Source organism: Nannobrachium achirus (assembly GCF_963921795.1).
Source record: "Nannobrachium achirus genome assembly, chromosome: 18".
NCBI lineage: Eukaryota > Metazoa > Chordata > Actinopteri > Myctophiformes > Myctophidae > Nannobrachium > Nannobrachium achirus.
In genome coordinates, this window is record NC_137825.1 from 6,530,052 (window position 1) to 6,557,854 (window position 27,803).

Genomic DNA, 27,803 nt, shown 5'->3' on the forward strand with positions numbered 1-27,803 from the left:
CAGTATCATGGAAGTCCAGATGAAACGACATCCATTCCAACATGCTTTGTGTTGTCAACAGGTCTTCTGCACCCCAGCCTCCATGTGGTGTTCCCCCCTCCCCAAATGTCACAGCAGGAAGAAAGCGAGGACGACATTTGGAACTACAAACCTCTGAGGAAGAAGAGGAAGGGGGCCGCAGAGGGACCGCGGACCACCGGAGATGGAACGCCTACTTCCAAGAAAAGAAAAGCCATCAACGACGACTCGAAGAAAAGAAAGAGTGTGAAAAACAATGACTCTAATAATAATAATTCCTCTGCCTTGAAGCCAAGCCAGGCAGTTCAGGTTGATAAAGACCTGACAACTGGAAGTGTGAACATTACTAATGGATGTACAGGTAAGGCAGGGTGGAAAGTAACTAAATAAAATTAACACCCCATTTTCAAGTCAGGGTACCAATTTTCAGGACAGAGAACTCACACAGGACACAGATTAAACTAATTTAGTATAAAGGTGAAATTCTGGGAAATTGCACGTGTGGTTGCTGTGACGCGAGTCCTGAGGAATCCACTGGAAATTAATTGTTGTTGTGGGCTCGCCTGAAAGGCGAGAACACTACATTATTTATAGAGTGAGTGCCGCCGCATTTTCCCACTAGCTGATGTTAAGGTGTCAGCTAATGGAGCCCAAGAAATGAGTATTGATACGTTTATTAAAGGTAACAAAATGTGACCACTGTGTTTTCACCGCTACAGGTGAGCTCAGCACTGGTGGATCGCAGCCTGACGGAGGGGAGGGCTCAGGGGGTGACAGGTGGTGTCAGCCTGACGGAGGGGCTTCAGACAGGTGGTGTCCCATCTGTCAGATGCCCTTCTCCATCCTGGTGGTCCAGAGCCGGCGGTGGCACGTCAGCGAGTGCCTGGACGCTCCCCGAGAGGACCACCGCAAAGGTAACGTTCATTGTCTCCACCAGCCGAAGGCAGGGGGAGAGTATGTTTTCGCCCCTGTCCGTCCGTGCGTCCGTCCGTCCGTCCTCCGAGTTTGTTACCAGCTAATCTCCGGCGATCTCCCCGATCGCTGCCAAACTGAGCACACACACTCCCTGGATGCCAATTCAGAACCTCTGCCCCACATTTTTCAAATGGCCCTGTTCTAGCGCCACCATGAGGCCGATGTTTGCAAAACACATTTCTGTACGCTACTCCTACAGATTTTGTCCAAAAATCCTACAAATCGGTAGACAGTATCTCTACAGTCATGTGATCATCATGGATACGTCCGATTTTCCATATTCCATCCTGATTGGCTACAATTGGCTTCCAAAGTTTGCAGGATTGCTCCGTTTTGAACAAAATGCCTCAAATCATGAACACAGCGTGCAATCTTGGTGAAATTGGGCGTGCACGTTCCCACTAGGTAGAGGAAAAAAATGCCGCAATTTGTGTGGCCTGGTGGAGATCTGTGCTCGGAAGAGCACTGCTTCTAGTTCATTCAGTCAGTCATTCATTCATTCATTCATTCATTCATTCATTCATTCATTCATTGTTTTATATGGTTGTTATTGGGCAGCAACCTCCACTACCTTTTGTGTTTTTTCTAAAAACGCCTTCTAAAACCTAAGGTTTCTGAAAACCTTCAAATTCTTATTCAAAAAATGTAAAATAGAGGTGGCTCCCAGCTTGAAAGGTATAGCAACGTATCCACCTGTTTCCGCAAGACTTTACTGTAGCATTATCTGCGGGACACTTCCGGTTAACAGCAGACATACAAGCTCACGTCGCGTCGCAGATTGCAACCGCTGTGAGCGGCTGCGACGCCGGAAATGCCGCTCGCCGTCTGCGCAATGCACGATGGGATGTTCGAAAGTTGTGGATAGGTAGCAGTAGCACCAGGTCTAAAGAGCTGGAGAGACATGGAGAGTTACTGAACAAACACTGTATATAGCAATGATTACTGTCAGAATATAGAACTATTTAACACTTATTTAAACCAAAGAAAATCACTGACCCTACCTTGAATGTGTGGTGGTTCCAGAGTGCCCTGATGGATTCCAGTGCACCTCCACCATTCCCAGCCACTACAGGAGGTTCAGCCACACCGTGCTGGCCCACAGCCGGGCGTCTGGTGACCCTGTCCATCTGCTGGCCCACAGCCGGGCGTCTGGAGATCCTGTCCATCTGCTGGAGGGACAAAGACAGACCCCTGCACAGTCCAGCCTTGGAGGTCTTCCCGGACCACCGGACCCTGGGTCCGTTTTAGACAGCTCACAGGTAGGGATTGGGACGACAGACTCGTTATTGCCGTTCATCATGATAAAAAACAGAAAACACAATAGATTTTAATTTAGTGTGAAATCGTCCTCTGTCATACACAAGGATGAATGAACTTTTGTGGAGCTGCAAATTCAGTACCACTTAGTAGTAGGAGTATTTCACCTCCTAAATGACATCTCTTCTATCGATTACTCTCGCCATGGAGACTTGAGTTTTTAGTTTTTTTTTAGTTTTTGTCGCATTCCTAAGCCAATAATTGGATTATAGTAAACTAGCCCTTACCCGTTCAAAGATATGAGCTCCGAAATTATGTGCAGTGTGTGGGTTATGGGATGTGCACTGTGCACACAGTATATGAGGGATGGAAAGTAACTTTAACTGGTGCTTGCATGATAATATGTAGGAGCATCAATGTAAGAAATACCCGTTTCGTTTAATGGCCACACACACACACACACACACACACACACACACACACACACACACACACACACACACACACACACACACACACACACACACACACACACACACACACACACACACAGAGCTGGTTAAACATGTTGCCTCATGCTAGATGCAGAATAGATAATGCCTCGTGCTAGATGTAGAATAGATAGTAGATACACCATAAAACGCTAATATACAGCATATGATTTGTGAAAGTGACAAACGGGCTTCACAGTTATGTTAGGTGTGTTCATATGCTTATGGTGATGCGATTTCAGATCAATTGCTCCAGCCACGGAGGAGAAACGCTGTTACAGACAGACAGACACTCACTCAGACATTCGGAAAATTATATGTTTGATGTTCCCCCATTGATTCCGGATGGAGACACAAATGCAAACGTCAGGCAGAACCAGGCTCTAGGGTGGGCTGCCATCTGCCTCCACCGTGTCGCTGGGGGAAAGAAAGAGAGAGAGAAATTCGCCAAAAATAGTCAATGAGTACCTGAGACGAATAACAGTCTTATGCCTCATTCACACTACAGATATATAGTTGAACGTTTTGCTTGGTAATTCAATGTAATCTCAATGGAAACCAGCTTTAAAGGCTGGATTCCAAGGACAGCCGACATGCCCAGCCTTTAAAGCTGGTTTCCATTGAGATTACATTGAATTACCAAGCAAAACGTTCAACTATATATCTGTAGTGTGAATGAGGCATAAGTCCGTATTTTAAAACTTTGGATAAAGACATTTCTTTTATTTACCAGAACCACAAACTAGAAGTTTTTAATCTCTTAACTGTTCTGCTGCCCTTGACGATCCTCACCGTCATTAAAACCGGTTACTACACGATGCCATTGACAGCGCTCACCGTCAATCTTACTGTATTTACAGTAAATGTATTAATACTTACAGTATGTAGCTCCGGTCGCGGCCGCATCGGTAATGTCTGCGATTTGTTTAAAACGCACGTTGGGCGTGCACGCGAAGTGAAGCTCCTCCATGTTAAGTCAATGGAGAGGCCCATAAAGAGACTTCATTTACTCCAAATAAGACTTTTAAACCCAAAGCACAGCTCCAAACAACAATAGCAAGGCAAGCCTGGCGGCCGCCATGACACACTGTCACATGACACATGTCATGTGACTAGATGACGTAATCGTTGATGTCATTCAACAGTCCGTGTGTGTACACACATTCCAGGCAGGCCTTTCACAATAAGAGCGTGTGCTAATGGGCAGATCTGCGTGGCGTCAAAGAAAAGTTAACCCTTCATACCCTGCAGCACTAATTGTGTTAAAGTCTTAATGTACTCCCCCCTCATTTTGTTGAGTTAGATTTTTTTACTTAACTCTCATATATATTAGGAATTATAAGACATAATACTTATGGAAGTGGAAAAACAGTATATCTCCAGCAGTTTGTGGACAGTCTAAGTCCGTACAAGCAATATTCAGCAGACAAAGAGAGCAGATAACATTAAAACCAACAATTAAACAAAACGAGGGGGGATTGCATTAACAAATTAACATATTAGAAATGACTAGTTTGTGGTTTACAGTCTGGTAAATCCAAAAATATATATATTCAAAAAAATTAAAATATGGACTTATACTGTTATTCGTCTCAGGTACTCTTTAATTATAGATCGACTGTAGGGATGTCCCGATACCACTTTTTTGCTGACCGAGTACAAGTACGAGTACTTCATTTTGAGTACTCGCCGATACCGAGTACCGATACGAGTACCGATACGAGTACAGATACAAAATGTCTTTAAATTACGTTTTTTTATTTTATCAGATGTTTCTCACTTTCTGGCAACACATTAAATTGCATTGCTTTCCCAGAACATGGCACAACTGCCACACATTTCACTTTTTTTTTCAGGTTTAGCCCTTGGAAATTCCTGTACTGTGCATGATCTTCTAGATCTGCTATGCTCAAACATTTTGTATTTTTACTTTTGATACTTTAAGAGAGAGAGAGAAAGGCGAAGTGGCGGAACACACAGGGTACTCGGGCGCTTTGTGAGCAGTATCGGACGATTACCGATACCGCAAAATAGGCAGGTATCGGGGCGAGTACCGATACCACGAGTACCGATACCGCATCCCTAATCGACTGTCTATTTTGGCGAGCATTCCCCCCAGAATAGGGATGTTGGGGAGCCAAGTGGTTAAACAAAAGTGTCATTTTAACTTTTTTTTTTTCAATATCTTTATTCATGTCTCATACATCAGCAATTTACATTAAACATCAATTAAATATTGTAAAGACATTCTTTTTTTCTTTTTCTCCCTTTCCCCAACCCTCCCACATATTGATATCTTTAATCACTCCTTAAAACACAAATGTAAAATTTAAATAGGTCAATGTATTAGGGATGGTCCGATCAGGTTTTTTGGAACCGATCACCGAGCACCGATCACAAAAGTTTGATCACCCAATACCGATCAATCACCGATCCGATCAAGTTATTATTTATATATTATTTATATTTTCTAAATGTTAATGTTTTAACTTTAATTAATTAATTCACTCATTAATTAATTTATATATTTGCCTTATAGTTATTTACCAGCATTACTATGTATTTATTATCATAGCAGTAACTAATTATTCCTTCAGCACTGTGGAAATCAATACCCCAAAATGGCCTCAAGTGGGCATACTGAACGGCTGGTTGATCGGATGCACCAATCGGATCGGATCGGTGAATTTACCTTTTGATCTAAACCACCGATTATCGCCGATCACGTTTTGATCGGCCCGATCCGATCCATTGCCGATTGATCGGTAACATCTCTACAATGTATACAACATACAGTAAGTTAAGACAAACATCATTACCAAATTAAATACAGTACATTAAAAGTAAAGAAAAAAAAATACATGGAAATAAAAGAACAATAAAAGAAAAGGAAATGGGAAAAAAAAGAACATTGGGATTAAGTCTTCTAGGCACCATAGTTGTACTTTTTACAAAATTCAAGTCGATAGAGTGTTATCAGACGTCATCCTCCTCGATTATTATACCTTTACAGATTCATATGTCAGGTAGTCATTGGGTGTGCTGAATTGCACTATCAATCAGTCCACTGGAAGTGTCCTCAGTCCCTCAAAGTATGTGATAAATGGTTGCCAGGTTGAGAAAAGTCATTTTAACTTTTGAGCATTATAATTTTGATTATCGCGATAATGTTCATCAATCGCAATCATTGTAATGTAATTCTCATAATGTCCCACATCCCTGCTCACAGGACTGAAGAAGAAACCTTGTATCTCCAAGTTTCAAATGTGTGCGTTTCTTCGCAAAGTAAAGCCCTGCTTCATCATACAAGGCTGTCGCACAACGGTAGTGAAAACAGCAGATCTACATGCTTGTAGATCGGCTGTTTTCACTAGTTTAAATTATTTTTAAAATGATGAATACAATACTGGCTTTCAAGCAGTTTCAAGGGGCACACTTGACCCTTCTCAGGGGCACACCAAAGGTCCCCAGGCACAGTGGTTGAGAAACACTGCTCTAGCAGCCTTCAGTTCACAAATGTTCGCACATTGTTGTGTTTCTCCCTGCTCACAGGACAGCGCTGTCAGCCTCTCCTCTCAGCCCGACCTCGCCGCCTCGCCCGTGGGCGGCGGCCTTCGGGCGACGCCCACCAACAAGGTGGCGACAAACAGCCTCCTGCTGCTGCGCTCGCCGGGCCCCAAGGACCTCAAGAAGAGGAAGGGGTGGTCCACCACCAGCAGAGCAACCAACAGGTCCTCCCAAGAGGGGAAAAAAAACCAAATGACGTCGACTCCCGCTGCGTCTCCCCGGGCAGGCGGGGGGAGCCAGGCCTCTCAAGACGCTGTCGTGAAAACTGAGTTTACTCCTCAAGAAAATGGCCTAAAAACGGGGCGCACTCCTCAGGAATCTGTCATAAAAACAGAGTTTTCTCCCGAAGAAACTGACGTGAAAACAGACTTTTCTTCTCAAGAGTCCTTCATAAAAACAGACTTTTCTCCCCAAGAAACTGCCGTGAAAACAGACTTTTCTCCTAGAAGAGGCTTCGTAAAAACAGACTTTTCTCCTCAAGGGGGTTTCATAAAAGCTGACCTTTCTCCCGATGATGACGACGATGAAATCTCCTATTCGCCTTTGTCGAAGTTCCCAGAGGAAGAACAGGAAGAGGAGAATGAGAATGAGGTTGTCGGGGTCTCGAACCCCCGTAGCGAGGCGGACGAGGACTCCTTGATGCTGTTCAGCGACGATGAGCTTTTCGGCGCCTTCGCCGATGACCTGGAAGATGGGACCGAGGCCTCTGCTGTCCCCGAAGACTCACAGGTACATACAGTACAGTATGGCACAATGACTGTGTTACATAATATTACACGTTATTACAGTCACAAGTATTACATGAGCGGCTGATTGATCGTAAATATATCAGATTGTCATCAGAATCCTTTCCATTCATCTGCATTAACTCCGGGCAAACGTCTGTGTCATTTTAAATGTTTGCGTTGGCTATTCCAAAATAGCAGATCTACAAGCTCACATTACTGTGCATCTGCTATTTTTCAATGTTTTTTGAAAAATTCTTGAAAGTATTTAGATTTTTAGTATTTCTTTTGATTTACAAAAAAGTTTGAGAACTACTGATTTACAAGGCATTTGTAGAATCAGGGCTCAGAGACTTCAAGTTATGTGTCATAATTCTGTCTGTGCAGTTGTTATTTACAAAGCTTAAAAGGCGAACATACATGTCAGTTTTATACATTATGTTCCAATGTTTAGTGATGAAAACACAATTGTATCGTAATTCACAATTAACTGTAAATCAAGTAATAAAAGGCTATTATTATTGTGACAGCCCCACTGCACCCAGGTGGATCAGATTCCAGGCACCTCGTCAAGGCCTGGGAATGGAGGGCCTGACTCTACAGCGGCTGCATACGCTCCCAGCTCCAGCAGAGAGAAGATCCAGACCCAGGAGAAAGACCCCGGCTCCAGAGAGAAGACCCAGACCCAGGAGAAAGACCCCAGCTCCGGCTGCCTCCGGTCCCCACAGAGCGAGGTCTTAGAGCGACTGCGACAGACGCTCTCCGGGTCAATAGACGTGCCTCGCGGAGCTTTGGACGACCCCACCGGAGACCTCTCCTCGTCTCAAAGCTCGCTGTCTCAGCCCTCTCAGTCAGTGGCCACGGTGCCCCGCGCGGGCCAGGGCAAGGCGGGGCATGGCGGCGCCGCTATGAAGCAGACAGACATCGGGGTGTTTTTTGGGCTCAAGCCCCTCAAGAAGAAGGAGGTACTGTAGGCCTGCTGTCCATTATGTTCTAGGCTATTGTTGTAACGATTACTTTTTTGATTAATCAATTAATTGAGAAGCTTTTTTTTAATGTTTTATACAACGTACAATGTTGCACAATGGTCTCAAGACAGTGAAGAAAGCCGATGTACAAACTCGGTAGATCAACTATTTCGCCTGCTCCTCCCGTTTTTATGCAAGAAGAGGAACTTTTCCCCTATAATGACATCAATTTATTAAATGATTATGCTTTTATAAATAACTCAATTGATTATCTATTTGCACTCGTAGAAGGAGCAAAAAGTGGAGAGCGCATCTCAGAGCTCGCCGTCAGCGGAGAGCTCCTCACGGAAGAGAGGCGAGTGGAGAGGTGGGAAGGGCAGGAGCTGGACTGTCACCTCTGATGTCCCCAGCCCTGGTAGAGGAGGAGGTGACACGGGGACCACGGGTCCCGGCCAGGCAGCCAGCGCTGGAGGAGGAGCCGGGAGAGGAGGCAGGCCAGCGGGCAGGAGAGGTGGCAGAGGTGGCAGAGGTGGCAGTAGGTGGAGCAGAGATGGAGAGGCAGGGGAGAGCAGACGCTGTCCCTTCTACAAGAAGATCCCAGGTGACTGAAGACTGCTTGATTTGAGATTTGATTAGATTAGATTTTTGGTGAATGAAATGCGAGTACAGAGAGAACACAATATAATTTAGTTAAACCCTTTGAGAATTCTACAAATTCCTTCTAAATCGGTGTTCTCAAACTTTTCCATGCTGTGGAACTGGAACACTATAAAAATGAAGACTATAAATGGGTCCTCTCTCCTGATTGGCTGAAATGTTGCCACCTGCCTGACAATGTACTAACTCTATAGCAATCATTACTACCACAATAGTTTTTTGTTACATTTTAATCCCACAATTTTTTTTGTAACCCATTTCTTTACCCGGTGTCAATTATCTATGTATTCCTGGGCGCTACACTCCCTCTGCCAACCTGGGGAGAGCAACGGACTGACCTCATGCTTCCTTCTATGCATGAGGAGTCCAAGCCGCTTCTTTTCACCTGACAGGGGGGGAAGTTTCCCCAGTTGGACGTAGCGAGAGGAAGGAACACAGGACAGGGTACCCTAGGAGACACGGGGAGAATATGAAGACTCCACACAGAAAGGCCATTTCGCCAACCAACATAGTGTTTTAACTAGTGGTGTCCAACGATTAAATATTTTAATCGCGATTAATCGCATGATTTATGTAGTTAATCGCGCGATTAATCGCAAATAAGTCATCAGCTTTTATCAGGTCACAATGTAACTTAGAGGGATATCTTTCAAGTCTTTCGTGGCCCTATTAACTTGGGAGTGGAAATATTTGCTGGATTTATGCGAAAGTATGTTAATCTTTTATTCGAAATCAATTAAAAACCTGAATAAATCATAATGGTATTGCATTAAACAGACTGCAGCTGATGGGTATAAGGATCAGCTAAATGATTACTGTTGTGTCCACCTTTACGCTTTAATTATACATTGTATTTTTTGTTACATCAACAGGGATGGACCTTGTAGCCAATATAGCCGATATTGTAGCCAATATTTGTAAATATGCGATTAAAATAATTAATCGCGATTAACATAACGGTGAGTTAATTGCGATTAATTTAGTTAACTCGGACAGCACTAGTTTTAACCTTTTACAAAAGAAATGAAAAAGAAAAAGAAATTAACCATAACATATCTCTGGTCCAGAGCGTCAGTGAGGTCTCACTGACGCTCTCATTTCTCTACGACTATGAGGACTCAACTTCAGTCAAAATAAACTAAACTACTTCCCTACTCACCAAACCAAAGGTAGTTTTGCGTTGTTGAAAGTCTACTCTCCGCGGGGGGAAACCTCTCAGCACCCCACCCACTCTGTAAAATACATTATTTTTGACATGAAATAAAACACATCCAACTCGACCGCTGCTTATTTCCGGGTTGTGTCCAAGGTATTTGATATACATACCTTGGTTGTGTCTGCGGTGGCTCGAGGTGGGTGCATTTTATTTCATGACAAAAATAGTGTGATTTACAGAGTGGGTGGGGTGCTGAGATTCTCCCACCGCAGAGAATAGACTTTCAACAACGCAAATCTACCTTTGTTTAGGTGAGTAGCGAAGTAGTTTAGTTGAAGTTGAGCCCTCCTGGTCCTGTCCGTGAGTCAGCCGCCTGTCAGAGCGTTAGTGAGACCTCGCTAACGCTCTGGACCAGAGCTATCTCTCACCCTACCTTTCATATCGTTGTCATGTGTCTTTGTGTTTCAGGCACCAAGTTCGCTATCGACGCCTTCAGTTACGGCGAGGTTGAGGGCATCTCAGCGTACTTCCTCACCCACTTCCACTCGGACCACTACGGAGGTCTGAGGAAGACCTCCACACTCCCCATCTACTGCAACAGAGTAAGTAAAGAGGAGGCCCATATTCTACATCTACTGCAACAGAGTAAGTAAGGTAGAGGCCCACACTACCATCTACTGCAACAGAGTAGCCTCGCGTAGCCAGGCTTACTCATCTGCGAAGAGAAAAGCCTGGTCAAGATATGAGGCAGAGACCGTTCTAGGAGGTGGGGCTGAATATTCGTGGAAGTTGTCGTCTTTTCACAGTGCGGTGTCCCTGCAAACTTATTCCCCGCTGGAAAAAGAACATGTCTACGTCTCCTGCTCCGTCGGTTGCGCTCACAATAAACAATATATAAACTAAAACATTGATTCAGGTGATGTTACGCTATTAAGAGCGAGTTAAGAGCTACAATCTATTTTAGTTTTTTCGCTGGGGAATGTAAACAGACCCACACCGCATGACGTAACTTCCGTTAAACACAGACTTCCGCTAGAAATCTTGGAACCAAGCGGAAGTCATATCTTGTCCAGGGTGGCAACAGAGTAAGTAAGGAGGAGACCTCCACACTACCCATCTACTGCAACAGAGTAAGTAAAGAGGAGGCCCACAGTCCTGTAGAGCAGTGGTTCTCAACCTTTTCAGGCCGCGACCCCCAAAATTAATCACATTTTAACTGGGTACGCCCCCCACCCTGACGAGCACTAAGAGTTGAGACATTACAATTTGTATAACACGGTTCTATTGTGAAAATAGCAGATCTATATGCTCACAATGCCTCGCAGATCGGCTATTTTCACAAATGTTCACAATTTTTGCCTCTAATATTTGACAATTTGGTACAGAGGAGGCCCACAGCCTCCATCTACAGCAAAACAGTACAGTAAGTAAAGAGGATAAATTAACCCATTTAGAATGGGTACACAACATTATTGTGTATCATTGTTTTATGCTTAAACTATTGAAAAATAGCAGATATACAAGCTCACGCGCTGCGAGCTTGTAGATCTGCTATTTTTGAAAAATCGTGAAAATTCGAATTTTGACCCGATTCTATAAGTGTCTTTTGAATCCTTCTAAGGTTTTTTGGAAAAAACCTATGTTTCTATGTCAGCAATCTGGCTATAGCCATCGTCAAAGAAAAGGTCCTTTTCACTTAACTGGAGCTCAGTTAGTCTGTTCTTGAGAGACTACTATGTCAGTGGTTCTCAAACCTTTTCATGTGAAGGACCCCCAAACTGATATGTATTTGGCCACGGACCCCCATCTCAGAATATCTAGTTCCAGGGACCACCCAGAAGCAAAGGTTCACTTTAAAAATACATATATTCAAAGATTTGCACACATTTTCACGACTTTTTCAAAAATAGCAGATCTACAAGCTCCGCAGCGAGGCACTCGGTGCCGCGCTGTGAGCTTGTATATCTGCTATTTTTCAATAGCTAAAGCATTCAATACTTCTAGGCCCTAAATGGGTTAAAAATCCACCCAGTCAGCCCTGCTCACCCACTGTGCAGGGAGGAAAACGCTTGATTGGTTTATCCGCTAGGCCGCGCCCACTCCGCCTTAATCAACTTTGACTGGGCGGTGTTGCTATGAATTCCAATCCCCCCGGGGTTGGTCTGGAGGCAGCAACAATGAGATTCGTTTGCATTTTAAGTGAAACGCTAGAAACAACCGCACGGTGGGTTTATGCCTCTGCCAACCAGTGGCCGTTTACGCCTGTTTCTCTCCAGTCTCGTACAGTAGGATTTTAATATGTCTGTGCTTTTTCTGTGTGTGTGTGTGTGTGTGTGTGTGTGTGTGTGTGTGTGTGTGTGTGTGTGTGTGTGTGTGTGTGTGTGTGTGTGTGTGTGTGTGTGTCCAGATCACAGGTAACCTGGTGATGACCAAGCTGGGTGTGGCAGAGCGCTACGTCCACATCCTGCCCATGAACGTCCAGGTGACCGTGGAGGGGGTGAGGGTCACCCTGCTGGACGCCAACCAGTGAGTCACCTTAACTCATTTGCTGCGATTTTAAACATAGCTGAACTCAGCAACTGCCAAATTGTCCTTACCTTTTAACGTCGGCGCGTGCGCGCATCGTGAAAGACCTGTGCGCAACTCATGTAGCAGGCACGTAGACTCGAGCACAGCTTTCGATTAAAAGAAATCGATAACAGTTTCCAAATAAAAAAAAATCGTGAAAAAAGACCCTTCTATAGCCGTGCAGCTCCTTCCTTTGTTTACATGCAAACCTATGGAAGAGGAGCTATGACGCGGCCTCAGACCGGATACGGAAACCTAGATCCGGTCAAAATCGGAAATGCGGCAGGATACAGTTAGGAGGCAGGCCTAAAGAGTCAGAATCTGCGATAAACAGCGATCATACTTTTAATTGTTTTATAATGATTAAAGCTAATTAAATCTTCGGGTTGCTCGGGCATGGCAGGGCGGTAGAGCGGGAAATCTTTGGTTTCGTCGGGGATCGCGGCAAATTAGTTAAAGCACCTTTCAGCACCGCGGTCTCTCACATGGAGACACACAACCACAAATGCCCACAAACGCCTTGTCCTGGCAGGAGCGTGCCAGCCGCCAAGCGTGGAATAAAAAGCTGACCACACAATCCAGTGCATGCACGAACAAGCCTCAGCGGCCCTAAACTTCTCTGCATGGCCAAAATAACCGTTGAAAATGAATTCCTAGGACACGGCGACCGTCTGAAAGGAGCGACTAACCACATCGCTTGACCACATCGACACATTTTAAATGAGTAGTTTCTCACTTCTTGAAGTACCCTCAGACTTAACAAAATATTTAGAAACATTTCAAAAATAGCAGATCTATATACTGTATATCTATCTATAACTAAAACATTTGCGAATGTCTGTCTGACCATCTGCATGCTGACATCATTACCGTCTGTCTGCATGCTGACATCACGTCATACTCTGACGTCATAGTACTGACATCACAGACTGGCCTGGACACGGAACACCAAGTATGGGCATAAAGATATGCCCAATGGGCACTCCAACATGCAACACCATATATGGGCTTAAAGATCTGCCTAACGTTCACTCCAACATTACTTCTGAGACTCCTACATTCAATCCCTCAGATACTGTGCACACCACCCGGTCACAGGACTAGTATACCGGTAGCTCAAATCTAAAATGATACGGATGCTTTCCCGGCTTTAAACAGGTTAAATAAATACATGTGCATGTATTCCACAGTTGTCCAGGCTCGGCCATGCTGCTGTTCATGCTGCCAGACGGTCAGACCGTGCTTCACACAGGAGACTTCAGAGCTGACCCTTCCATGGAGAAATACCCTGAGATCCTCAGCTGTAGGGTCCAGACCCTGTACCTGGACACCACGTGAGTGACCTTAACCCTAACACTAACCCTGTACATAGACACTGTAGCGCCCAAATCCTATATTTGGTGCTACTGGCTGCTGATAGTCGGGGAGTTTAACGTGTGTCAAGAAACTGCTGTCCAGATGTCCATTGAATGTATTAACAAGATGATATTTATTCTCTTATAGTTGCAGCATCATAGTTGTAGTTATACTTGCATTAAAATAAGTAAATAAAACAAACAAATGAAGCTCACAGCCTCCTGAACACAGTTACAAAACTGTTTGCCTCTCCTATCAACAACACCTGTGTCTGATTAGGGACAGGTTTAAATACCTGCCCTGTAACCATGGCAACCTAACCTTGGCCTTGATTGGCATGACATCAAGGCCCATTATAATAAGGACAAGGCTCCAAATGGCTCTTACAGTCACCATGTCAGTAGCCTCGAGTAGCCAGGCATACTCATCTGCGAAGAGAAAGGCCTGGTGACAATATCAGGCAGAGACTGTTCAACTTCCGCCGCGAGAATTTCACCGGCAGACTACAACGCATGACGTAACTTCCGTTAAACACAGCACTTCCGCCACTTCCGCTAGAACCCACCGGAAGTCATATTGTGGCCAGGGTGCCATGTTAGTGGCTGTTCCCTGTCTCTGTCTCTCTGCAAATGAGCCGTCTTCTACACGAAACGGCAAATCTAACCTGAGCTTCTAGATCTGCCGTTTTCGGCTTTAGGGTTAGAATTATCAAAAGCGGTAAAAAGAAATGTTTTGTTACCACGCGGCTCTGACTCTTATGGTGCGCTATCCTCTAATAACAATGACATTTAAACAAGTGACGGGTCGCACTCTGAAAGTGACATGGCAAGAGTTTATGTTATGTCCTTCTCCATGTCTTTAACGAGAGAGGGCAAAAGAAATTCAGCTGTCACACTGACGGAGGCTGGATGGCCGAAACGTTTGTCCTTTCTTATAAAGACGAGGAGAAATAAAAGTCACTTTCTCACCCGTGTTACTCTAAGTGCGTCCGTCACTTTATTGTTTTTAAAAATAATGCTGTTCATGAAATCCCCCTCCTAAAATGTAGACATCCTCACATGTGTGTGTCTGTGCATGCATGCCTCTTATGGATCTCTCTCCCTCTCCTCCTGCAGCTACTGCAGTCCAGAGTACACGTTCCCCGCCCAGGACAGGGTGATCAGCTTCGCCGCCAACACGGCCTTCGAGGCGGTGACGCTCGCCCCGCGCACCCTGGTGGTGTGTGGCTCCTACTCTGTGGGCAAGGAGAAGGTGTTTCTGGGTGAGTGAGTGGTGGTGTGGGGCTCCTACTCTGTGGGCAAGGAGAAGGTGTTTCTGGGTGAGTGAATGCTGGTGTGGGGCTGCTACTAAGGAGTCATCGCCATGTTGGCTTGTGCTGGACATTTCTGTCAATATATTGGTTTTGCAACGGACATACGGTTTGAGTGGACAATAATATTACTAGAAACACATAATAGAGATAGCCCTGAATGACCATAACAGGTCTGTGACTCTGAGAGTGTAAAATGGAACCACATGGTAATTGGGTCTTGTGATAAGAAAACCTAAATAAAAACATTATAATCTTAAATTTGCCATGGACGAGGACAAGTCTTTGCCACAGTAATGTCCTCTGTGCAGCTCGTTGCTGTGTCACAATATACAGTAATATAGTATATAGCTTACATAATACAATATTCCCACAAATATATTCCCGTCCCAACGCAATATGAACACACTTTCTCCTCTCTCTGTGAGCAACTCCTCCTCACAAATAAACAGCCCCTCTCTCGCTCACGCCTGCTCACTACAGTATCTCATTCTGTTTGGTAATGTTTTTGGATCTCAATGGAAACGTATAAGCTACAGGACTCTGGGACGCGGGACTAAATGGCATTACGTTTAGTTAGTTTCGGGAGGGGAGCGGCAGATGTTACTGAAAGTGCTAAGCATAATATAATGGCCATTATTGTTCATATCAGAAAGTGTGGGCGTGGGAAGTTCCGATGATCTCGAAGCAATACTGTAGAGTTTGATTCTGTTATGCATATGGACAGTATAGTGCAGGGGTCTTCAACGTTTTCAGGCCGGGGACCCCCAAACTGATGGGGAGATGGAGCAGGGACCCCCTACCACCTCGTAGGGTGGGGGGGTCAGGGCTACGACATATTTTTTATTTTAAACATGTACAAGTTACAGCGAGCAGGGTGGGCCGTACCACTACCATTTCTAGACATACTACTTATTAACTGAGAACCAATGTCAATAATATCAACAATCTGTCAATTGCATAGTAATCATGTATTCAAGCTATTCAAAATGGATAGAATCATGATTTATTTTTTAACATAAATGTGAAAAATGAGAAAAGAAAAAAAAAAACATTTTTTGAAATCTTTTTTTTTGTAATCAATAATTTCGCGGACCCCCTGCAGTACCTCCGCGGACCCCCTAGGGGTCGCGGACCCCCTGTTGAAGACCCCTGGTATAGTGAAAAAGCATGCAGAACAATACACGGTGTGGATGTGGTTGTTTTCAGCGCTGGCGGAGGTGCTGGGCTCCAAGGTGTGTCTGTCCCGGGACAAATACAACACCATGTGCTGTCTGGAGTCGGACCGCATCCGAGAGCTCATCACCACGGACTGGAAGGCAGCGCAGGTCCACGTCCTGCCCATGATGAAGATCAACTACAAGGTACACCTTCTGGCACCAGTGCCACTAAAGACCCTTTTCCCACTACAGGGCCGAACCAGAACCAAGAACTTTCAAGAACCTGTGAAGTTCCGGGACCAAGTTCTGCTTACGTTTCCATATAACCAGACCTAACCGGGAAGCCCATAGGTTCCCAAAAGTCACGTTTAGTACGACATCAAGAGCAGGACCTAAAAAAAGGTTCCAAGAGACCGGGCCGTGCGCTATGGAAACAAAACCAGAACAAAAAAAACAGCCGATCTACAAGCACACAACGCCTCGCGGTGCGAGGCATTGTGTGCTTGTAGATCTGCTGTTTTCACTACTGTTGTGCGACAGCCTTGTATGATGAAGCAGGGGCTTTACTTTGCGAAGAAAAGTACACATTTGAAACTTGGAGATACAAGGTTTCTTCCCGACAGTGACGACATTTACACCCCCGTATTATGTTGGTGTGCCCATGGATTCTTGGGACATGAAAAGTGTGCCCACTGTACTAAAGTACTGTACTTAAGTACTATAGTGTTTTCTTTTTCTCAATACTTTTACTTCTACTCAACTACATCTCAGAAGCAAATATTGTACTTTTACTCCACTATAATTTTAATTATATGAAAACTGTAGTTACTAGTTGCTTTGTAGATTTTTGTAGATTTTGATTATTATTACAAAATACATACAGTAACCACGTCATCCCTATATACATTTCGGCCATTTGAAAATGGCCCATCTACAAGCTTGTAGATCTGCTATTTGTTCTGCCATGACGCGCTTGGGGGAAGATGATTTAATGACAATAGCTGATCTACAAGCTTACAACACATCGCCTTGCGTATATCGGATTGTAAATCTGCTCTGATTTTGATATTTTGGGGGCTTTTCTGCCTTTATTGAGAGACACGTAGCAAAGGTCGTCGGAATCGGGACTCGAACCCGCGACACGCTGTCAGGCATCAGAGCCTATGTGGTATGCACCTGGACCGCTAGGCCAGCAGGCTCCTCTCCTCTGAAAAGCTTTACTGGACTCTTTTCCTCCCGTGAAACAAAAAAAACTCTCTAAACTGCAGCACGAGCACTTTCTGAAAGTGTGGGATGTCAATTATTTAGAGATTTTGATTAATTACACGTCCCGCTAATGTGTGAATTAAAATGTTTGTTTTAGAGGATGCTCATCAAAGGCATGGGAACGTTAGAGTGTAAGCTAATTAACCAATTTAGAACGGGTACACATTAGAGTGTATTATTATTTTATGCTTTAACTATTGAAAAATAGCAGATATACAAGCTCACAGATCTACAAGCTGCGAGCTTGTAGATCTGCTATTTTAGAAAAATCGTGAAAATTAGAATTTTGACCCGATTCTATAAGTGTCTTTTGAATCCTTCTAAGGTTTATTGAAAACCCTGTTTCTATGTCAGCAATCTGGCCAGCCATTGTCAAAGAAAAGGTCCTTTTCACTTAACTGGAGCTCAGTTAGTCTGTTCTTCAGAGACTACTATGTCAGTGGTGCTCAAACCTTTTCATGTGAAGGACCCCCAAAATGATATGTATTTGGTCACGGACCCCCATCTCAAAATATCTAGTTCCAGGGACCACCCAAAAGCAAAATTTTAGTTACAAACGTTCGCTTTAGAAATACATACAAGTCAAAGATTTGCACACATTTTCACGACTTTTTCAAAAATAGCAGATCTACAAGCTCGCAGCGCGGCACTCGGTGCCGCGCTGTGAGCTTGTATATCTGCTATTTTTCACTGGTTAAAGCATTCAATAATTCTAGGCCTAAATGGGTTAATTACAGCCTTATCTCCCCGCAGGCACTTTGACTCAATGTAATTATGCGCGCTGCGTTTAATGATAAACATGCATATCCTACTAATATGCAAATGTGATCTATACAGTGACTGTACACAACTCTCTGGCTGGGAGAGGGTGGGGTCGGATTCTGTGGTCCGAGTCTTTTCACTAAGTTGTAATCGGAAGAAAAGTTTTAGTTTTAGTAAAATTTTAGTCGACTAAATATAGGATTTTAGGCGACTAAATCTACAGTTGATTTATTCAACTGAAATGTATTTTGGCAGGCCTTGATGGCATCGTAATGACTGATTTTACACTTGGTTGCATGCTGAAAATAGCCGATCTACATTCTACAAGCTCACAACGCGCCGCACTGCGACGCGTTGTGAGCTTGTAGATCTGCTATTTTCAGCACGCAACACCTGAGAGCAACATAAAATTACTCTCTTCTCCACTAGTCCCTCCCTAACGTTTTAGTCTAGTTTTTATTTTGTTGACGAAATTGTCAATATATTTAGTCTTAGTTTTATAGTCACCACAGCTTAGTTTTTATGAAATTTTTGTCAGTGAAAAAAACTGAGTCGGCAAACATTTTTCGTCATAGTTTTAGTCGACGAAATCAACACTGGTTGACACTAAGGTAGGGTGACCATATTCTGAAAATCCAAAAAGAGGACACTCTACCCGGCATATATATATATATATATATATATATATATATATATATATATATATATATATATATATATATTTTATTTTTTTTTCCCAAAAAATAATTTCTATTATTAGTTTACATCTATATTATGCCCTATACCACTAATAGCCTATTATTAGTTATGTATCCATTTTTGAGGGGGTACCAATTGGACCCTTTACAAATCTATTAATAGGCTAGAGAGATCCACTGATAAAGTATGCCTTTTGGCTCCTGTATGAACGTTCAGCTTTGTAACTAAATAAAAGAGAGGTAGCCCATTATTCAAACCGCCGTATCTTCTGCTTTACAAGGTTGTACTGTCAATGTAGTTAGCAGAAGAGCTCTCACCTCGCACAGACTGTCTTGTAGGCTACTTTGCAGTGTTGAAATGGGCTTGAAGTAGAACTTTTATTTGTAAATGCCTAAATGGACACAGAAGAGTACCAGCTTTGCTGACAGAACGCTCTGCTTCTCAATGTTAGTCACTGGCACTTAACAGCATTAATTGCGTTTGCAGACTGCAGTTAGTTCGTTTGGCTTGAGCAGCGCGAGCTCGCACTGCTCTGCCTCTGATCTGAAAGCGAGACAGGCTGAGGGAGGGAGGGATCGCAGCGCAGGCAGAGAGTGGTATGAATAATACACGTTCCGGGGTTAGAGGGGTGAAACCCGCCTCTCACAGTGTGTTTCCAAAGGAACCATTGAACGTGCATTGTAAATGCCTGTGCTTTAACTGTGATATGCGCGAAACCCCGGACATTTGAAGGAATTTATAAAACCCCCCCGGACAGGCCGGACAGCCCCCTAAAAGAGGACATGTCCGGGCAAAAGAGGACGTATGGTCACCCTAACTAAGGTCTAAGAGGCACTTGCCCGTCGGGCAAGTACAGGTCATGTTCTACTTGCCCAAAGGTCATGTACACTTGCCCAAAAAGTAAATCGTCCATTATAAAATGATAGGTAAGATTTTAATTACCACTTAATTTAATAAATATTTTTTTTAATCATACCTCAATACCTCCAAATCCAAATACCTAGGTAGTTATGATTGCCATGGTTTCACACTTCGTCATTTTATATATTTTTTATGGCCACGTTCAGGTGTTTAGACAGATATCTTGTGTTGTGTTTATAGACGGTCGTGTCCCCTCTCAAATGAGCACTTGCCCTGTCGGGCAACCTGAAAGCAAACTTCACCTGTCCCAAAGTTGTATTTACCTGCCGGGGGCAGGTGGGCATATCCTCGCAACAGCCAAACTCTCCCAGGGGAGAGTCTGGGAGTTTTCCATAGACAACGCATTACGCGATGACGTAGTTACTCACTTTGACTGACAGGTCCAGTCAGTAGTCATCAGCGCATCAAAACATCGTCGGGAGAACATCAAATACGTCTTTTCCAGACAGAAATTCCAAAGGTGCAAACTGTTGTTCGTTTTTAAGTTATGAGATGCCGTTGATTTCAGATAAAACTTCACTTAATGCAGCTTTTATTTGCGGACGGGACACCAGACCGAGAAAGGAAGCACATTGGTGATGACGTAGCTCGGGATGGCTTGCGAGGCTAAGGTGGGCAAGCCTTGGTGTCAATGCCTGCTGGTAAACAGGGTGGCAGGGGGACAGGTTTAAAAGTTCGTATTTATTCATGGCATTGATGGAGTGATGATGAAGGAGTTGATTATTTAATCGAACAGGAAAGAAAAGTTGGCACACTCAACTTGTGTGCCTTGTTATTCATATCAGTTCAGTAAAGGCATTAATGCTGGTCCCTCATTGGCTACGGTTTGGACGACACAAACTCTGAATCATCTCTGATTGGCTAGGGGGCATAAACACAGACACACAGAAGATACCGCCAGATACAGAAACAAGGAACGCAGCACTCTGCTTGCACCAGTAATCAGTAACAAACAAACTTGGCACAAATGATGTCAAATAAACAAATACTCCGGAACAGGGGTCTTCAACGTTTTTAGGCCAAGGACCCCTTAGTTGAGAGAGAGATGAAGCAAGGACCCCCACAACCCATATCGTTTCATCTTTTGACAGCGTATTTTGGATTCATGTCAATTTGTGTTTTCAGATATTTAACTACTTCAACCGTCAATACTTAATAAACTTGACCTTTCACTCTGTACTTAGTCTGCTCTTTTTCCACTCTACAACAAAGCGTTTTGCCGAAAATAGCCGATCTACAAGCTCACAATCGAGGCGTTGAGAGCTTGTAGATCTGCTATTTTTGGCCAAAGTTCTCAGAATTCAGACACTTGGGTTCAAGTGGTTAATACAAAAAAGGTAGGGAAAAAAAAACTTTCTATCACACAAAGATTTGGAGGACCCCCTGTAGTAACTTTGAGGACCCCCTAGGGGTCCTGGACCCCCTGTTGAAGACCCCTGCTCTGGAAGGTAAAATAACAGAACTTACTTACATCAAAGACAAGCCATATGGAGCTCAACCTTTTCACCCTTCAAACCAAACGTCTGCTCTGATAATTCTACCAGGTGTGCCAAATCTAGGCTAAAACCAGTGCCCGCCCGCCACCGCTAAGTGAAATGATTGGGCCCACAGAATCCAACTCCACCCACTCCCAGACAGAGAGTGAGGGGATTTTGTACAGTGACAATAGAAGTAGCATCATCTCTCTCTCTGCTAAAGGGGTCCTTGCTTCATCTCTCTCTCTCTCTCTCTCTCTCTCTCTCTCTCTCTCTCTCTCTCTCTCAGCTAAGGGGTCCTTGCTTCATCTCTCTCTCAACTAAACGCTGCGAGGCGTTGTGAGCTTGTAGATCGGCTATTTTCGGCAAAGAGGTTTGGTGTAGAGGGGGAAAAGAGCAGACTAAGTACAGAGTAAAAGGTCAAGTTTATAAGGTAATGACGGTCCAAAACACAAATTGACATGAATCCAAAATACACTGATGATTGTGCTGTCAAACAATGAAACTATATGGAATCTATGAAAAGGTTGTGGGGGTCCCTGCTTCATCTCTCTCTCAACTAAGGGGTCCTTGGCCTGAAAACTATGAAGACCCCTGCAGTAAGGGGTTTCAGTAGTTATATTGTGTGACTGAAGGTGTGGTGTCTCCTCCTCCGGCAGCATCTGAAGGATCATCTGAGCAGGTTCTCAGCTCAGTACGACCAGCTGCTGGCCTTCAAGCCCACAGGATGGACCTTCAGCCAGAAGCTGGACAATGTGGAGAACATCCAACCTCAGAGGAGCGGGAACATCACCGTCTATGGTACGCACACACACACACACACACACACACACACACACACACACTAGAGCCGTTACTGTTCCTAATTTACTCCAGGGCTCCACTGGCGGCGTCGCGTTGCTCTGCGTCTTGACGCCGTCACATTGACGTCCGACCGGCTCCACCGCAGCGCAGCGGCTGTGACTGTGAGGTATTCATTCTATGGCCAATATAGCCCATTTCCAAAACAACATGAAAATCACTTTCAAACAGGAATAAAACTATTTGTGACCTGAATGTGAACGTATAGAGCACACTATGTTCACAGCAGAGAGCAGCAATGCACCACTGACCACTTTGTTTTGTCATGATTATAGCCTGTTGTACATAATTTTATCAAAGTAGACCGCTGTAATTACATACAAAAATATGCTAGGATTTATGGGACATCTAGTCACCCTTGTGAATGGATAGCCAACAGCAGAAACGCACGTACAGTATATAGCCTACATTTAAATATAGCCTACAATGCATTTATTCATATTTCTTTTACATGACTGGACGTTGTGGACGCCGTCATAAAACTGAAGCGGGGCGATTTTCGAGTTTGGACGCCGTCACCGGAGCGTCCGACGTTGACGTTACCGTCGGCAGTGGAGCACCCTTCATTGATTAAAACGGGAGCGTTCCCAGCGTTGACGCGACGCTCAACGCGCCCGGTGGAGCCGGGGGGTTATACTGCTCAAAGAATTAAGGGGAACATTTAGTTCCCTTAATTTCTGGGCAGTGTATATCAACGACATGACGTCTGCATCGAGCATGTGACTGCGATTGGTTCTTGGTTTGTGGAATGACTCTGCTTGCCTGGTTTGGAAAAGAGCAACCTGTAGGTTCAGTGCACTCATGGTACTCAGCACCTCAAAGGCATTAAAACCACTTTACAGACCTCTCAAAACAAACTAATCAGACTACTACTAGACCTCACACACCCAGGACTCACCTAAGCCCTGCTTATTATGCTAGGATGGGATGGCACAGAGTACAGCATCTTGCAATGGGCTTGGTCTACACAAGATACTCAGGGACCAGTGTCCATAAATGGTAAATTTATATAGCGCTTTTAATCCAAAGCGCTTTACATAGATTGTGCATTACATTCACACACACATTCATACACCGGTGGCGGAGGAAACCATGCAAGGCACCAACCTACTCACCGGAGGCAATTAGGGGTTCAGAGTCTTGCCCAAGGACCCTTCGAACATTAACTCAGGGGGAGCCCGGATTCGAACTGGGAACCCTTCGGGATTTATACCCTTCGTGCTCTAATACCAGTTTCTCTACCCCTGAGCTATGCCGCCCCATGACTACTGCAACAGAGTGAGAAAGGCCCATGACCACAACTCCACAGGGAGCGCCACTGATCTCATTACTAGGGATGGGTACCTTTCAGTCATTCCCCCCAGAATTGGCACAAATGAATTCATTCAGAGAAAGGCGTTATACAAATCTGAGATATTATTATTCTATAGATAGAAGGAGCGTACTGGAGCAAACACAGACTTTTAGAGCCTTTTTTATTAATACAGGGTGCAGGCAAAAGTGACAACGTTTCGATGTCAATCCAACCCCTGCTATCCATGTATAAAAGCCATTTTGTAGACGCTTCATGCTATGACCTGAGAAAGATGTATTGACATCGAAACGTTGTCACTTTTGCCTGCACCCTGTATTAATAAAAAAGGCTCTAAAAGTCTGTGTTTGCTCCAGTACGCTCCTTCTACACATTCAAGTCCTATTTCTGAGATGCACCGGACCGGCCTGAACTAGGCTAGAGGCGCGATGGATTCTCCTCATGCATATTATTATTCTACTACTATGCCAATGCCCTACCAACTGCCATCAAAATGTTTCACTATACCCTCCCTCAAAACTGCCATAAAAGGGCACCTGTCTGCAATACGCAACTGGACATAAATCACGTCTTCTAGATTGTATTTATTTATTCATTTCATTTGCCCAGAGATGTGTGTGTGTACATTGTGCAGTGGTTGGAGAGGTTTCCTCCCTGCTCTTCCATTGAGACATTTAGATCCTGTGGTCAGGTAGGACACCTACTGGATCTAAGAGGTACTGCACAAAAACTCGACTGGAAACAACCAGTCTTCCTAAACAATCTCTCCATTATAACTCAACAGAAAAAACATTTCATTATAAACATTATAAACATCTACGTGTATATATTATGTCTCAACAGGCGTCCCCTAGTTTAGTATAGTTTATCGTTTAGAAATGCAACAATACATTTATCATGGGTACAAAATACAGTGTGAGGAAAGGAAGAAGCCAGCAGGCTTATTTGGAATCCTTCCCTTATTGGAAGAGGTCATTAATGATCAGATTTAAAAGCTCAATAAGAACAATACATACAAGGGGAGCAGCCGTGCAATAAAGAAATAAAAACACAGAAACTGCACAAAAGGAACAAAAAACAACAAGAGGACAAAAAGAAGAAAGAAATTAGGAAAGATGACGCATGACGCATCAGTAAACTAAATCATGTGGACTACAGTAATGAAGTAATGAAGTAATGAAGAAACAGTAATGAAGAAATAAGTGAGGATAGTGATGACTTAAGTGAAGCATCTAGACAGTTCCACTAATTAGGGCCTCTAAATTTGATAAATGATTGATGTTTTGAAGCTAAATCAAAATCATCTCTTTGCCTTGTGGTGTAGGAGTGAGCTGAAAAAAATAATAATAATCATGAAAAGAGGGAATGTCTTGTTTGCATTATTATTTTTTTAAATTTAAGTCATAAATAAACAGGTTTGAAGAATATTTACTTTGTCTATAGGCAATAATGAATATTGAGTATATATACACTGTATATCATCGTTGTCGGGTGAAAACCTTGTATGTCCAAAACCATTCGTTTTTTATATAATTTTAAAAAAATGAACTAAACTAGTGAAAACAGCCGATCTACAAGCGCACAACGCCTCGCACCGCGAGGCGTTGTGTGCTTGTAGATCTGCTGTTTTCACTACTTTTGTGCGACGGCCTTGCCTGATGAAGCAGGGCTTTACTTTGCGAAAAAACGTACAAATTTGAAACTTGGAGATACGAGGTTTCTACCCGACAGTGACGATATACTAGTCCTGTGCCCGGGGGTGTGCGATGAGGGAGGGATTGAATGTAGGAGTCTCAGAAGTAAAGTTGGAGAACCCAGAACGGTGCCCGTTGGGCAGAACACTCACCATCGGTGTCCAGTTGTGCAATACCCGTTGTATCCGTCTGTCTGGTTGGCTGGCACTCTTTTATGCCCATATATATATATAATATGTGTCCGAACACAGCTGAGGGCTAGTCATTAAAAAAAAATTCATTTTAAATTTTTCATTTCATTTGAAAGCTGGGAATCATAGCTACAAAATGATATATTGGTTGTGAAGATTGACCCAACAGTTTTGTAGATATGGCTTATAGAGTTATGCCATGCAGAAATATTAGATCTGAGAAATTCAGCCTTTTAGATGAAATGTAACCTGCAAAATGTGAGGTTTCTCTTCACATTAATTTAAAAAAGTCTTATTTACATGCAGAGTTAAGCTCTGGCGTTTAAGTGAAATGTAGCCTGATATTTATGACATGCTTTTGTGGCTTTATCACATTTTAGGGAAAAAAAATAATAATAATAATTTCAGGGCTGGTCTAAAGCTGTGCTTTCCGAAATGACTGCCCCTCTGCTATGCTGGGACACATATGGTGTTCCGTGTCCAGGCCAGTCTGTGATGTCATCTCCAAATTTGGGCACTGCAGTGATGTCAGTCAGTGATGTCAGTCAGTGATGTAAGTTGGGCATTGTTACCATGGTGGTGACACTGTTTAGTATCAGTGATGTCAGCATGCAGACAGACGGTCAGACGGCGGACAGACATTCGGATTCGGTAAATTAATAGTTAGATATATATTCTGCAGGGTTCCCACAGTCATGAAATTCCTGGAAATATGTTGAAATTTGAAAAATATTTTTTCCAGTACTGGAAAAGTTTTGGAAAAAATAGCTATGCATTGTCTTTGGTTATTGATTTTGTTAATGCCTCTGAAATTACAAATTAAACATAGGCCAAATTGTCAAATATTAGAGGCAGAAATTGTGAAAATAGCAGATCTACATGCTCACAACGCCTCGCAATGCGAGCATGTAGATCTGCTATTTTCACAATAGAACAGTGTTACCCTTGTCTGGGTGCCGGGTCCCCAGTTAAAATATGATTATTTCGGGGTCACGGCCTGAAAAGGTTGAGAACCCCTGCCATACACTACCTGTCTTTGGGCATTGTGCATAGGAGAAAGCAACCTGTTATTGAGCTGAATTATTGTTATATAGTCCTGGAAATTGGGTTAAATATTCTGGAAAAGTTTTGGAAATGAATTGGTAAAAATTTGTGGGAACCCTGATTCTGTCTCAACAGGCGTCCCCTACAGCGAGCACAGCAGCTTCATGGAGATGAAGAGGTTTGTCCAGTGGCTGCGGCCGCTCAAGGTGATCCCCACCGTCAACGTGGGCAGCTACGCCAGCAGGAGAGCCATGGAGATGTGCTTCAGTGAGTGGCTGAAGGAAGCCAGAGACACGTAGGTCGGGAGTGGCTTACGTCTGTCCCCGTTACGATGCACTATCATGGACCCCTGGGAGATGGATTGCTGAGGTGGAGCGCCACACACCTACAGTACCATCAGCTCACGGACAGTACTTGCCGTACAACTTGCTGCCGCATCCAAGCCATGCCACTCATACACTGAGTTGGCGGTGCCTGGGGTCGTACCCATGACCTTGTGGTCTAAAGGCGAGAGCTCTACTGGCTGAGCTACCCAGAGACAACAGCTCTGTGACGGCGGTCCATGCAGGGACCCTCACTCTGGGTTCCTTGAGAGGCTTCTGAATGGTCTGTAACTCTGAGAGTTCCACAGACCTGTAAGTGTCTGTAACTCTAAGGGAGCAGGCTACAGATACCTTGCTTTCATATGTAAGCACCTTTGCAGCCAGCCTATTAATAACACTAATAACCAGATTTTAAGGGAAAAAGCTGTCTGATTATGCAGATTTTATTACTTTCATCAATGTGCCAAATGTGAAGAGAACCATGTTTTTGGTATTTCAGTGAGTCTGAAACTCAAAGTGGGGTCCAGGGACCCTCGTATTTCCACAGGGAAGTACAGCTTCTATATTGACCCTTACAGGTGTGTACGGGTCCATGTGGTTCCATTGGTACACTCTTAGCGTTAAGGGAGTCCTTGAAACTAATGGAATATAATGTAGGTATTCAATTTGATCAAATAGTTTCAGTGAGTTCCCTTTACAAGTTCTGGTCAAAGATATTTCACTTTCAAACATGTTTGGGGTAATTTTATCGTCAACTCATGCTTTTTTGTTGTTATAATTGTCATGATCTTTGGGAGTAAATTAAAAGAAATCTATGGAAAAAGTAATTAGAAAACACGGCCACCGCATCCAGTAGAAGACCGATGTTAGTCTCCAGAACTAAAGACGCATGTTTTAAATTCATCTTATTCTAAAGTCTAAAATTGAGTTATGAAGGGGGTGTGTCTGATAAAAATGAATAGCAAAATACTGAAATACGTGAATCAAGCAACTTAAAACGTGTCTGGGGTGAAACACAAAAGACAGAGTAGACGTTAAAATGACCCCA

The 27,803-nt window shown here is 43.7% G+C and overlaps 1 protein-coding gene across 1 annotated transcript; it reads left to right on the top strand.

Moving 5' to 3' along the window:
* Positions 1 to 66: 66 nt before the first annotated feature.
* dclre1a (DNA cross-link repair 1A (PSO2 homolog, S. cerevisiae)) lies at positions 67 to 27,580 on the top strand. Its single transcript, XM_080747009.1, has 13 exons — positions 67 to 379; positions 738 to 932; positions 2,017 to 2,252; positions 6,294 to 7,037; positions 7,579 to 7,998; positions 8,290 to 8,602; positions 10,283 to 10,416; positions 12,222 to 12,340; positions 13,573 to 13,716; positions 14,854 to 14,999; positions 16,257 to 16,411; positions 21,990 to 22,131; positions 26,568 to 27,580. Exons 1-13 carry the CDS (start codon positions 106 to 108, stop codon positions 26,729 to 26,731), a joined length of 3,186 nt encoding a protein of 1,061 aa, XP_080603135.1. The 5' UTR covers positions 67 to 105; the 3' UTR covers positions 26,732 to 27,580.
* Positions 27,581 to 27,803: the final 223 nt, after the last annotated feature.